The sequence below is a fragment of the Lipophrys pholis genome, assembly GCF_963383615.2.
Source record: "Lipophrys pholis genome assembly, chromosome: 23".
NCBI lineage: Eukaryota > Metazoa > Chordata > Actinopteri > Blenniiformes > Blenniidae > Lipophrys > Lipophrys pholis.
Genome location: NC_137645.1, coordinates 7,914,375 through 7,927,994, shown reverse-complemented (window position 1 = coordinate 7,927,994; position 13,620 = coordinate 7,914,375). Strand labels below are relative to the sequence as shown.

The 13,620-nt window shown below is 44.1% G+C and overlaps 1 protein-coding gene across 1 annotated transcript in view; it reads left to right on the top strand.

The window, feature by feature from the left end:
* The window catches only part of LOC308127674 (receptor tyrosine-protein kinase erbB-4-like), a gene marked incomplete at both ends in the record, with an annotated part of 287,554 nt that overhangs the window by 257,471 nt on the left and 16,463 nt on the right, over nucleotides 1-13,620 (top strand). Inside the window, one exon of the mRNA XM_080492871.1 lies at nucleotides 10,938-11,099. Within this exon, the coding sequence (XP_080348997.1) occupies nucleotides 10,938-11,099 (162 nt within the window). The remainder of the gene's footprint in view (nucleotides 1-10,937; nucleotides 11,100-13,620) is intronic.

The following is a 13,620-nucleotide window of genomic DNA, read 5'->3' as shown; positions in this document are numbered from 1 at the left end:
GCAATCAGGTTTTCATTTTCTCTCATGGCAGCAGCCTTGTTAGAAAACAAACAAGAGGCAGTGTATTGAAATCACCCTGTTTTGTTCCACGGTAAACCTGAATAAATCAAACACATTTTAAATTGCAGGAAAAAACAAAACAACAAAAAAAATAAATAAATAAAACCCGTGAAGGCCGCTGATTGGCTTGAAAGTCGAAGGGACTTAAATATTTGGATCCTTGTTTCATGTGTTTGAGCCTCGGGTAAAAAAAAAAAAAAAAGTCCTCCCGTGAACGCTTTTTAATTTCATACATGAGTTCCATCAAATGTTCTGGAGAATTCGGGTTTGCCTCGGAAAGACTGAGGACAAGACGTTTCGGGCGTTTTTAAAGAGGCACGGATTTTGAAAAGTGATGGATGTTTCCATGGAAACGCTGAACACAATAATCAGCCACGCCATGCATTTTCAAAAAGTTGCGGTTTACGTGTAGACACGGTCTGAGCGTTTTTTTTTTAAGTTTATGTGTAGATGGGGTCGGGAGTGTCTTCAAAAAAGGTGTGTCCCCGGAGCATTTTCCCGAAAGTTGCGTTTTACTCCGTTTCCATGGAGTTGGAGCATTTTGGAAAAGTTAGTAGTTTTTCCCCATATACACGGAGACGGAGTCAAAACGTTTTGGAAAAAGTCGCCTTTTCTCTCATTTACATGGAGTCGGAGTCAAAACATTTTAAAAGTTGTGTTTTCTCCTGTCTACACGACACTGAAGTGTTTTCAAACTCAGAGCAACTTCAAAAAAGTTTGCATTTTCTCCTGTTTCCACGGAGATAGTCAGAGCGTTTCCAAAAAGTTGCGTTTTCTCCGTTTCCACAGAAATGGAGTCAGAAGCGTTTTCAAAAAGTTGCGTTTTCTCCCGTTTCCACAGAAATGGAGTCAGAAGGGTTTTCAAAAAGTTGTGTTTTCCAATTTCCACGGGGACCGGGTTTATTTCCCCGTTTCCACACAGTCACAGCGTTTTCAAAAAGTTGCGTTTTTAGTGGCTCCAGTTCCCCAAAACGCGTCACGTTTTTGGCGTTTTCGCTTGAAAACTTTGCGTAAACGGCGCCTCCGTGTCTCAGTACCCTGGATGGTGTCCACGTGTCAACAGAACAATGGACGGTTCCTCCCGAGCGGCAAGCCGACGGTCTCGCAGGAACCGAGCGACGACTCCGTCCCGTAATTATCCGCTGTGATTAAAAATGACAACTTCTCAACGTGACGGCAAGCGGCGGACAAATTATAGGCATTACCCAGCGCGGCGCTCATCTGATGTCCTGATTGTCTTTCTTTTCCCTCATAGCGCTGGCTCACCTGTCGGCCGCTCTGCCGACGGAACCCGTCATCACCCCCCCCCCCCCCCCCCCCCCCCCCCCCCACACACACACACACACACACACCACACTCCAGTGCTGTTAATTGATGCTTGGATGGTGTCGTCACCCCGCGTTGACATTTAGCATCCGCCGCTGCAAATGTCACCCTTTGTTGAGCTAATTATCGATTCAATAGCAGGACTTTTCTTTTTTTTTTTTCTCCTCTCTTTTATTCTCCTGCAGGTTTACAGTAGAATCACCGTCTTTACTCAAAAGACATGAAATTTATCTGACTGATTACAAAGTTGCTTTTTTTTTTTTTTTTTTTCTTTCTCCTCCCTCCTTTAATTCCATTGCAGCAGCCAAAAGATTTATTGACATTTGCTCATGTAAATTTGCCAGCAGTGGTCTTTTATTGCCTGCACAGTGACATTTTGGAAGGGATCTTTGTGTTCCACCGGAGAGTTCGGATCACGGTAACACGACTTTCTTTTTTTTTCTTTTTTTTTTTTTTTTTTAATTTTCACGTGAGTTTCGAGAAATAATTAAGGAGGGAAGCGGGAAGACATCTGATAAGTTCCCACGCTGTTTCTAAAATATTCCCGCTGGTGGTGGAGGGGTGGTGTGTGTGTGTGTGTGTGTGTGTGTGTGTGTGGGGGGATTTCACCCTCTCCTGCTTTGGCTCACTCACCTTTCAAATATCACACACACACACACACACACACACACACACACACACACACACACACACACTCAGGTTGATAGATAGGTACAGTCTTCCCTGCTCTTTGCGTCCACAGCGGCTGGATGGGGAGGAAATGGGGCGCCACCCCGGCGGCCGCGCACGCCGCTGAGCCGTCGTTATCGATGTCACATTATGTCACATTCAGCGGCGTCGTTCATTAACCATCCAAACCCCCCCCGGAGGCTCAGGGTTGTCGTGGGTTTTTTTTTGGAGTTCCGAGAAACGTACATTCATGATGTCTCGTGACGACAGTTTCGTATTAATTTAGCCGTTTAAACCTTTTTACCCATCTTAGATTGATTCAGCTAGTTTGGCAGTCTTAAAAATGTTGACGCAGCAATTTTAACCTTTTGACCTGTTTTCGAGCCATTGTTGATTTATTTATTTATTTATTTTAATTTTTTTCAGCCAATCTACCGTCACTTATTTTGAGATTTTTTAGCTCCTTTCACAGTTTGTAGCATTTTTAGCCTATTTTAATTGATTCAGCTACTTTGGTTGTTTTAGCCATTTTAACTTTGGACAATTTTTTTTAAACATATTTTAGCCATTTTTACTTTTTTAACCTATTTTTGCTCCATTTTTTGATATTTTTTTTTTGGGGGGGGGGGGGGTTCAATCGTTTCAACACTTTATTTCAGATTTTTTTGTAATTTTACCAGTTTGAGCCTTTCGAACCATTTTAGCAGGCAGTCTTTTTTTAAATAAGCCAATTATGCAGATAAAATTAAATAAAAAGATAATAGATTGAAAATTGTTCATTGATATATAATATTTGTAAAGCTTCAGAGAGCCAATACAGAGGAACTAAAGAGTCCCAGCTTGTAGACCTATGGCTCTAGAATGAGGCGAGGCCACTCCTTGGCTGGCTCGCCAATAAAAAGCGGCAGGGAAATAGTTTTTTCTTAGTTTACCTCAAACTGAAAAAAGAAAACCCTGCAACATTCCGATTGAGAGACGACCACACTACCATCTGAGCCCAGTATATACCGTTGTCTTTGTTTCGAAGGTACCCCTTCGGTTTCCGTGAACAATGGGCGGAAATGGCTCTTTTGGTTATGAATGCACTAACCGGTTGGATGATTGTTTCTTTTGAACCCGATTAAACTTGTAAATCTCATGACCACGGCATTATACTGGGCTTCAAATTGTTCGGAATTTCTGCTATTCCTCCACCTTCCAATAGGCGGCCGACTAAGAAAACAGACCTGAGATGGTCGTAGTTTGCACGATGGTCGCTTGGCGATCAGTACAGACTCCGACCGTGTTCTTTGCCTAAAGGCTTTGAGAAAGAGGGTGTTTATCATCTTCTCTTTAGAAAAGCAGGTTCCCCTCGCAAACGGGTTGTCCTGTATAATAAATGAATAAATAAATGTCCAACGTCATGATGACTCTGGGAGAATCCGCTTGAAACGTGTCAAACGTATGTTGAAAAGCCGACTCGTCTGTTTGGGGTTTTTTTTTTTAGGTTCCCATTTCTCACTGCTTAATTGGCATCAGGTCCCTAACATGATGAGATTTGGGGGGAAAAAAAAAGCTCTACTCCGTTTGTTCGAGGCACACTGGTAAATATCTTGTGAATTTAGGATCCATATAAATCTCGGTTGTGTGCTAAACTGCATCAAAAGGCACTGCTTGGATTCAGAAACACAAAAAGCCCCTCGTGTGTGAGTTTGACACTAGAGCCACACATATATCCCCCCCCCCCCCCAAAAAAAATCACACTGACCATGGAAGCATATATGAACCGAAGCCATTCCGCACCGCATTGGTTACTTTTCCAAAACCGGATATGTAAATGAAACCCAAACTTCTATATCAATATTTCTGAAAGAATTCTGAATGATTAAAGAGACTGGCTCCATTCTTCGGTCTATTTACCCCCCCTCTACCTCTTTCTCCCACACACTCCACACAAACGAGTGTGTTGCCGGCGCCCTGGAGGCTGCCAGCTCGGTGGGAAAGCGTTTCCCTTCTATCTCCGGCGCCGCACACGGCGCATGACAGACGACCACCTGCACCACCTGAGCGGAGCCATTGTGCGCGCTCCTTATCGCGCTGGTCCCAGTTCTCGGCGTGCGGACAGTCCCATATTGCTCGCATTGTTGCTGCTTCCTCACCCATTCGGCAGGGCGGCGGCGGCGGCGGCGGGGGGGCGGCGGGGCGGACTAACGCCAGCAGGTGGGTGGTAGGGGGCCTCTTATCGCTCCCGCCGGAAACAGACGCGTCGCATTCTTATTCCCTTTGGAAAACCCGGCTTCTCCCCTTCGCCTTTTCTTTCGTCAATTTGATGGATACCGCCGAGAAGAGTGTGTTCATTTAAAATGATTTACTCCCCCAAGTAAATAAATAAAGCGCACGGATCTTGTTTGGAACATTTCGGTCGAACGCCAGACGGGTCCACGACCCCGACTTGAACGCCGTCATGTCCGTCCACCACTCACCTTCCCGCCGCTCTCCTTTATACCCAACATCTTTTTATTCGGCAGCATCTCTCGCCTCCCCCCCCCCCCCCCGCTGGGGTTCACCGCTACTCCCAACTCCTTCCTGGACATGCTTGGTTTCATCCTCTTGTTTTTTCCCCGCGTAACCGAAGACTCTTTAGAGAGAGAAGAAGGTGCTAATGGGTCGCAGACCGGCCCTGACCTCATCTGTTGCCTGCTTCAGAAGACGTTTTAGCCCCCGTAAACAATTCAGGACCCCGCCGAGATGAAAAAGACCTTCAACCACTGTTTAAAAAATGAGATTTCTTTTTTTTTTTTTTTATCTCGCATGGCAGCCAGCGTCGGGTCAGAGGAGGATAAACTACAAAGAAACTATTCAGAACAAGGCTCTTCCTCTCAGGAGTCGTTTAGCCGGAAAAGAAAAAAAGGAATATTACCTTTACGTAGGAAGAAAATCACCTGGAAACTCGTGTTTTTATTGTGTTTTTTTTTTTACACAAATGTTCAAGCGGTCCGCCATACCAGATGTCGTAGTACCTTGCACGTCTCAGGTGAGCGTGCAAAACAAGAGCCGCGGTTGCCGTGGTTACCCCCGCAAGTTGCGGGCGCCCCGGCGCTCTTGATCCGACGCGGCGCTGAAAAAGGCGCCTCGAGGAAAGTTACTCCTGGAGGCAAAACTTCGTGTTTGCACTCGTTCGCCGTCTCGCCGAAACGCACCGTGCCCTTGAGGTCTCGCAAACAAGGTTTCAGTGCATTTCGCGCCTCATGAAACATTTACAAAGCGTTTTTTTTTTTTTTTCTTTTCTTTGTTTTTTAGCTCCCCAACATGCATTGTTTATGGTGTATTTACATTCAGGCTCTGTCTTGTTTTCTTCTTTTAGTCCCTCTCATTGCTGCCACAAAAATAACATCACTTATGTAGAGGGTCATTCCAACGTGTTTGTCAATTTGCCACCTGACATGGTAGGTAATAGCACGGAAGCTAACAGTACTGCGAATATGAGACCGAGATAAGATTAAATGAGTCATCTCCTTGTTAAAACATGTATACTAATGTTGAATCTCAGTTGAAAACTTGCCTGAGAATCTGGAGATTAAGTGGCTGAAGTTTTTTTTAACAAATTCTTTATTTTGGGATTAACTAGAATCGCCCAAAAGGCAGGCGACCTCCGTTAAATTTAGCCGTAGCGGTTAGCCGCTACGGGCTAACGTTACTAGTATAAACTTTGAACACCGTGTGATTTACAAATGACTCTGGGTTTCGTTTTAATTCTCTGCGGCGTGGATTGTTGTGTGGACGGCGCCACATTTGTTTGTTTTTTTTTCGTTTTGTTTATTAATTTCAGCCGCTAACCACTAACTAGTAGCTATAAACATGAACCCCATTGTCACGACCAGTCAAAATCTCTCATGTAATCTCGCAAGACGAAGTTGCGTTATGAAAAAAGGGTCAGAACGAGCCTCCATGTTTAACTTATTTATTTATTTATTTATTTTTCCTAATAAATCTTAAGAATTGGTACGTCTACCAGGACCCCTTTAAAAATGTACTTAAACGTGGAAATTTGAATATAAGCTAATTATATGTGTACTTCAGGCCTCAAACCTCAAATTGTTACCACAACTGTTTTAATATCTTTTCTTTTTAGATTTCACAAAAAAACTCCAGAACATAAACATCGTGTATCGTGCCGTTATCTCAAATTGCTCATTTGCAACAAAAGAGAAAGTCTTAAAGAAAAAAACTGAGGGTGTGTTAACTGTTTAAATACATTTGCAGTTGAGAGAAAATTTTAATAAATGGCTTTAATTTGTTTATTTGCTAAAGTAGCAAGTTGATCATCTCTAATTGTTATTGGCACATAATAACTTAATTCAATTTAATCGTATATTTATGGCAGAACAGTCATTTCGAGGCATTTTTACTGAGGGGAAAACCAACAATTCAACATAAGCGAGTGGCAGCGATTTAAAAAAAAAAAAAAAAAAAAAAAAAAAAATGCTTCACGGGACGACTGGTGGAATCGTTTTCCAATCTACAGAATGTATGGATGTTAAACTGGCAGCAGGCTCATAGAGTGGGTGACAGCAGTGACTTGTCCTAAAGCACACTTTCGCAAAGGTCTCGGCCAAACGGCTTTTGAAAAGTTACATGTAGAACTTTTTTTTTTTTTCTTTTTTTTGGGGGGGGGGGGGGTATTGTGAGAAAGTTTGAATATTTCAAATTGCAGCACTCCATCCTCCGAGGGCTTGAAACATAGCGCCGGGGTCATCCGGGGTTGTGCAGCAGCGCTAGTGGGCCCTTAACCTTAATGCTCCAGTGAAAATAAAAATAAATAAAATCTTTGGCTCGGTCGTGACAGCTGCTGGGAATCGCTTTTTATAAAAAAAACAAAAAAAAAAAACAGGTTTGAATTCATACGAACGTGACGACGGTGGTTCGCCGTGTGAACCCGACGACCTGGGAGCTTCGGCGATGTCAATAAAGCACAGTCGCTGTTCATGTAAGTCACTTTTTGTAAGGAAAACGTTGGACGTCTTTATTAGCTGCCTGCCTTTTATTGAACTCGTAAAAGACCACATGTTTTCTTCTTCTTCTTCTTCTTTTTAATACATCGCGGCGAACATCATCCTTTCTCTTGAAGGTCAGCTCTGAGCAGGAAGTTGATCTTTGAGCGCTGCGGCCCGGCGCTCGCCTCCTCCTGCGCAGGGAAATAATTACTGAGAGAGAAAGCATAAAGACGTTTTTATTTTTTTTTTTTACTTCTTTTTGGGTTTTGGAGACGCTGTAAATACTATTAATTCAAGCCGCTGGTTTGACCTACAAAATAGAAGCCTTTCGTAGGCACTTTGGCTGATTGATCAACTTAAGTTGCCTTTTGGTGTTTGAAGCTTCGTGAAGCAGTGGATGGAATCATGAACGTATATAGAAGAAAGATAAGTTGGTCAGATTTTGCCACTAAAAGTCTTTCATAATCCGAAACCAGACAGTTTTTTTAAGTGTTAGTCAGGTTATTTTAATGTTGTTTTTTTTTTAATCATTCAATAACAATGTGAGAACACAGGATAAATCTGGATTGTTACTACTGTTACTACGTCTATAAATAAATAAATATGTCCATCTACTGAGCATGTGCAGAAAAAACTAAGTTGCCTTTTCCTCCGTTTGGCCGGGAGACCGAGTCTGGACTTTTTCGACAAAGTCGCCTTTCGAAAAGTTGCATATCCCCTTTTTTTCCCCCACGGAAACGGAGTCAGTGCATTTTGAAAAGTTGGCTTTCCACCCTCTCCCAAGGAGGCAAAGGGGTAATGTTTTCAAAAAGTTGCGTTTTACCCCCGGTTTCCATGGAGACGGAACGGTGTCAAAAAGTTGTGTCATCACCTTTCCATGGAGACCAAGCTTTTTCGAAAAGTTGCATTTCCCTCCTGTTTCTACGGCGACGGAATCTGAGCCTTTTTGAAAAGTTCCACCTTCCATTTTTTTATTATTTTTTTTTAAAGTTACATTTTCAGTGGCTCCGAGCACCGTCATGTAAACGGACGTCCAAAGCGCAATAAAAAAAATGTCCGTCTCTGTCTTGTCTCTGGTCCTGGACATATGAGTTTTTGAGCCCACGGCCACAGAGACACCCGACCGCTCTGCCGTTTCCACCGCCGTCCTCTCCGGGAAAAGCCGCGGAACGTGAAGTCGATTTCGCCGGCGAGTTCTGACCCGAGGTGCTCTCCAAACCTTGGCGGGTTTTTAAATTAGCTCCTCGCGCGATCAACAGGCTATGTAATCGCAAATTATCCAATCTCCTTTCTTAATTTGGCCGGACTCCGGGGATCGTCCCGGTTAAGCAGTATTAAAGCGGCACAATCACCGCGACCATCTTGAACCCCCCCCCCCCCCCCACCTCCGATGTCCTCCACTGGGACGCTGGTGTTTACTGCCCAGGGTGGATGAAAATTAATTGGCTCCTTCGTATGCCCCCCCCCCCCCCCCCCCCCACCCACCCACCCACCCCCTCCCTCTTGTCAGTCCCCTCATTGCCCCGTCACTTCTAAGTCGAAGTGTATTAATGGACTGTGTGGGCCATTGATTCCTAATTTCTCTCGACTTCGGCATTGGAGGGGATAAATATTTCGCGGTCGTCTTCGGGCTTATTGTAATCAGCATTGTTATCGATCGCCTGCCCCAACCTCCTCGGAGCAAATCTTATTTTAAATACACGTTGGGTAAAAAGAGTGTTTGGCGGGGGGGGAAGGAGCGAGAAGAGACGGATTGACGGGTAGAAATATCGGACAAACGCGTGTGGATTGTACGTACAGGTGGTCTCTGGGTGGTCTGCAACCTCCTGTCTCCGCGAGGCCGGCGGATGATGGATGGGGGCTCGGCGAGCCAGACGTTGGCGCTATCGATTTATCCTCACATTTGTCTGGGAGGCGGTGGCACGCGGGGTGGTGGTGGTGGTGGTGGGGGGGGCGCTTTTCAACACAACAACTCCCCCCCCTTTACACACACACACACACATATATACAGTATTGTGTGGCTAAGTATTCCAAATGGCCGATGATAGCGGCGGCGGCATTGAGCCTTGGTTTCAATTTTTCATCGTCTGCTGCGTGCGATGACTGCCTCCCTTCTCGCCCAGCGTTTTTTTTTTTTTTTATTGATCCCCACCGTGAAGCGGCATCCACTTGTTTAACATCCACTCTAATACACTTCACTTGCCCCGGCCTTGCCCCGTCTGCCTTGCCCCGTCTGGCCGTTTTGATTTAGCGGAGAAAGACGACAGAAGACAGACGTCTGTGTGTCGGCGAAGGTATCCTCACATGCGAGATTCTCGTTCGGTTCCGTCCGGCCCATTGAGCAACGGATTAACGCGCCATAGCAAAGTCCTTTGTCGTTGTTTTTTTTTGTTGCTCTGCTCACCGGGCGTTCATAATCAACGTTAACTGGTAAGACATCCATTCTTCGCCGTCTGCTCAGCCGCCTTGAAAATGGCCCCAATTACAGAGGGGTGCGAAGGCAACATGTCAGAGAACCAATCACAGCCATGACTGAACAAGATGATTCCACGGTAGATATTGACGGTACAACCTGAGCCGGTTGGACACGCGGCGGAGCGGCGAGTTGACGCCGGTAAATCGCCGGAGTGTCGTGTCGTTACTTCCAGAAGAAAGAAACTTGTGCTGTGAGCGGTTTCAGGCGAAAAAAGGGGGGGAAACTTTTGGTTGCGTTTTGGGGGTGGGGTTGTACGAAAGCGGCGCTCGGAGCCACTGAAAATGCAACTTTATGAAAACGCTCCAACCTAGTCTCTGTGACAACGGGGAAAACGCAACTTTTTTAAAAAGGTCCATCTCTATTGAATTGTGGGGAAAACACAAGTTTTTAAAAGCGCTCCAACCTCGTCTCTGTGACAACGGGGAGAGCACAACTTTTTGAAAATGTTGCATCTCTATTGAAATGCGGGGGAAAACTCAAGTTTTTGAAAGCGCTCCAACTTCGTCTCTGTGACAACGGGGAGAGCGCAACTTTTTTGAAAATGCTCCGACTCATTCTCTGTGAAAACGGGAAAAATGCAATGTTTTGAACGACCACTTTTTGAAAGCGCTCCATCTTAGTCACCATGGAAGTGAGGGACTTTTGCAGGTTTTGTGTGATTTACTTATTTGTAAACAGGTATCGTTGATGCGGATAGTCATCATGAATCATGAGTCAATCATGATTGTCATAAATATTTTACTCTTATTACTCTTATTACATTTATTAAGCTTTAATACAGTGTTGTTATAAAGTTGTCCACTTGTCATGTGATTTTATTGGAATAAGATGGGAAATTGTTTTTGAAATAGTTAAAAATGACTGTAAAACAAACACATTATAACTTCCTCTTGCCATTTCCTTCACTGTACGATGGTTTTCAGATGATTGCAGAGTGTTTTTAACAACACTGCAACAGTTCCCACACCAAGAGGATCGAGATCTTCACCAGTCGTGCTGCTGAACTCTCAGATTTCATCATTTCTAATCTGCGAGAGCGCTCGACGTTGCAGAAATGTGCAAAACCCAGTAATATCGCTGACGTCCCGTGTATCTGCTCGTCGGTAATCTCACAGTGTGGAGTTTTGTTCCAGGAATTTTGATGTGAGCGGTACCGCCGGTGTATTTTTTTTTTTCTTAAAAAGCTTCTGACTCCCTGACACGTCTGCGATGCAGCGAGGATTCTCTGTCTCTCTGAGCTGCGAGGGACGACGCGGAGCTCGCGTCTAAATGTCTGCGAGGACGTGCGGTTAATGATGATGAGGGTTATGACAATAACTTTATGTTGGCGCTGACATTTACCGCATGGACGATCCCGCGCCGCCGTGAAGTAAATGATGAGCGAACCCCACGAGACGATTCATGGTCGTCTCTGTTTGGCTTGTCCCTCCCAGGGGATGATGTACCTGGAGGAGAGGCGGCTGGTGCACCGGGATCTGGCGGCTCGGAACGTGCTGGTGAAGTCGCCCAATCACATCAAGATCACCGACTTCGGCCTGGCGCGACTCCTGGACGCCGACGAGAAGGAGTACAACGCCGACGGGGGAAAGGTTGGTGTAAGTGGAGGCGTGTGCGTATCTTTGTGTGTGTGTGTGTGTGTATACATGCGCCGAATGAGCGAAGCAACAGGAAGTAGAGCCGCGAACTGAGTGAGGAAGTGTAAGAGGAAGTAGACCAGGAAGTGAAACAGGAATCAGAAGGAAAGTGAAACAGGAAGTAAATCAGGAAGCAGACCGGAAAGTGAAACAGGAAGTTAATCAGGAAGCAGACCAGAAAGTGAACCAGGAAGTAAATTGTTAAATAAACCATGAAATAGACCGGGACATAAACCAGGATGTGAACCAGGAAGTGAATGAGGAAAATGACCACTAAGTAAACCAGGGCATAAAATAGTTAGTGAACCAGGAAGTAGACCAAAAAGTGAAACAGGAAGTAAATTATGAAACATATCAGGAAATAGACCAGGACATAAACTAGGAAGTAGACCAGAAAGTGAACCAGGAAGGAAATTGTGAAATATACTAGGAAGTAAACCAGGGCATAAACCAAGTAGTAAACCAGGAAGTAAATTTTGAAATATATTGGGAAATAGACCAGGACATAAACTAGGATGTAGACCAGGAAGTGAACCAGGATGTAAATTATGAAATATACCATGAACTAGACCAGGACATAAATCAGGAAGTGAATAAGGAAAATTGTGACGAAATTACCAGGAAGTAGACTAGAAAATGAAACAGGAATTAAATTATGAAATATACCATGAAATAGACAAGCACATGAACCAGGATATGAACCATGACATAGACCAGGAAGTGAACCAGGAAGTGAATGAGGAAAATTACCAGGAATTAGACCAGGATGTAGACTATAAAGTGAACCAGGAAGTAAAATCGTCCAGGAAATAGACCAGAACACAAACCAGGAAGTGAATGGGGAAAAACACCAGGTATTAGACCAGGATGTGAGCCAGTACTCAAAAAAAGTGAACTAGAAAGTAAATGAAAAACTAAACCAGGATGTCAACAAGGACGTAATTAGGAAGTGCACCAAGAGGTAGACCAGGAGGTGAATGAGGAAATATAACAGGAAGTGAAAAAGTAAGCAAACCAAGAATCTAAACCAATATGTGAACCAGGAAGTAGACTAGGAAGTGAATGAGGAAATATATCATGAAGTGAAAAAGGAAGTAAAACAAGAAGAGAAACATTGAGCCAAAAGTAAAAAAAGGAAGTGAATCAGAGAGTAAACCAGAAAGCGGACCAGGATGTGAGCCAGGAAGTGAATGAGGAACTATACCAGGAAGTAAAAAAGGAAGTGAACCAGGAAGTGAAAAACAAAGGAAACCAAGATAGGAACTAGGACATAGGACTGGATGCAGACTGGAAGTAAATCAGTAAGTGAACCAGGACATAAACCGGGGAAGAAAACAGGAAGTAAACCAGGAAGTCGACCAGAAAGTCAACAAGGAAGCAAACCAGGAAGCAGACCAGAAACTAAACAGGAAGTTAACCAGGAAGTAAGACCACATGCGTCTCTTGTTTCTGAGTGTGTTCTTTGTGTAAATTGTCACAAATGGAGACTTTCTTTTGCAGATGTTAGAATAATTTTCACATCTCAGCATATAATCAAAATCCCACCGTTCCTCCATCGACCCCAGAGTTATGAAGTATTCCTGGTTCGTAAAAACCCACGTGAAGTGTTGCACTTATACGACATGTATAAGAGGACCGAACACCGACAGACATCATTCTCGTTCATCAAAACCGAGGCTCTTGTACAAAACCCAAACAACAACTCGGAGTACGCCATGTTGCTCTTTCCATCGGGCCAGTTGGTCCGTTTGTTCTGCCGAGTCCTAAATAAACCATCAGCAGTCAGATGAGTGACGTGAGCCAAATTTGTTAACTTTAAATCCGGCGTGTTTACTGCCCTTAAAGCCTCCTTTGCACTGTTTACAGCCCCGTGGACGCCGGTGAGGCTTAGTCTATCAGTAACAAACAGTTCCGTCCAGCGCAGTGTTTTTCCTCCCTGTTCCCATGGATTTACCACCTCTAAAGTTGTTGTTTTTTTCTCCTCCTTCTGCGAGTCTTTATTTTTGTTTTCCGTCTCTCATTCAGGCCGGCTGAGCATCGCCTCGAGCCTTGCGTCATCCACTTCTGAGAGCCCACATAAAAACTGATATTAATCTTGAATTCAGGGTTTTCAGAAAGTTCATACCCCAAAAAAAAAACAAAAAAAAAACAATCTTTCAGCTGCATATTAGCTGCTATTCATTTTATTTATTTATTTTTTTTCTCTAATTCACTCAGTGTATCTAAAATAATGATTTCCCCCCGGTGTGGCAGCAGAAGCGTGGGGATTGATTTTTCAGCAGTTTAGTTCACCTGTAATCACAATTCCGTGTGAGACAAGCAAGTCGTCACATAGTTGGAACTGCGCCACATGTTCAGGCGGCATTTTTTGTGTTCAACGTCCAAAAAAAGAACCTTAATAGGAAATTAAGTCTATAAATCTCGAACATCAGAGTGTGTGAGGCCTCATTTACGTGACGATTCAATAAAAAATATATAATTT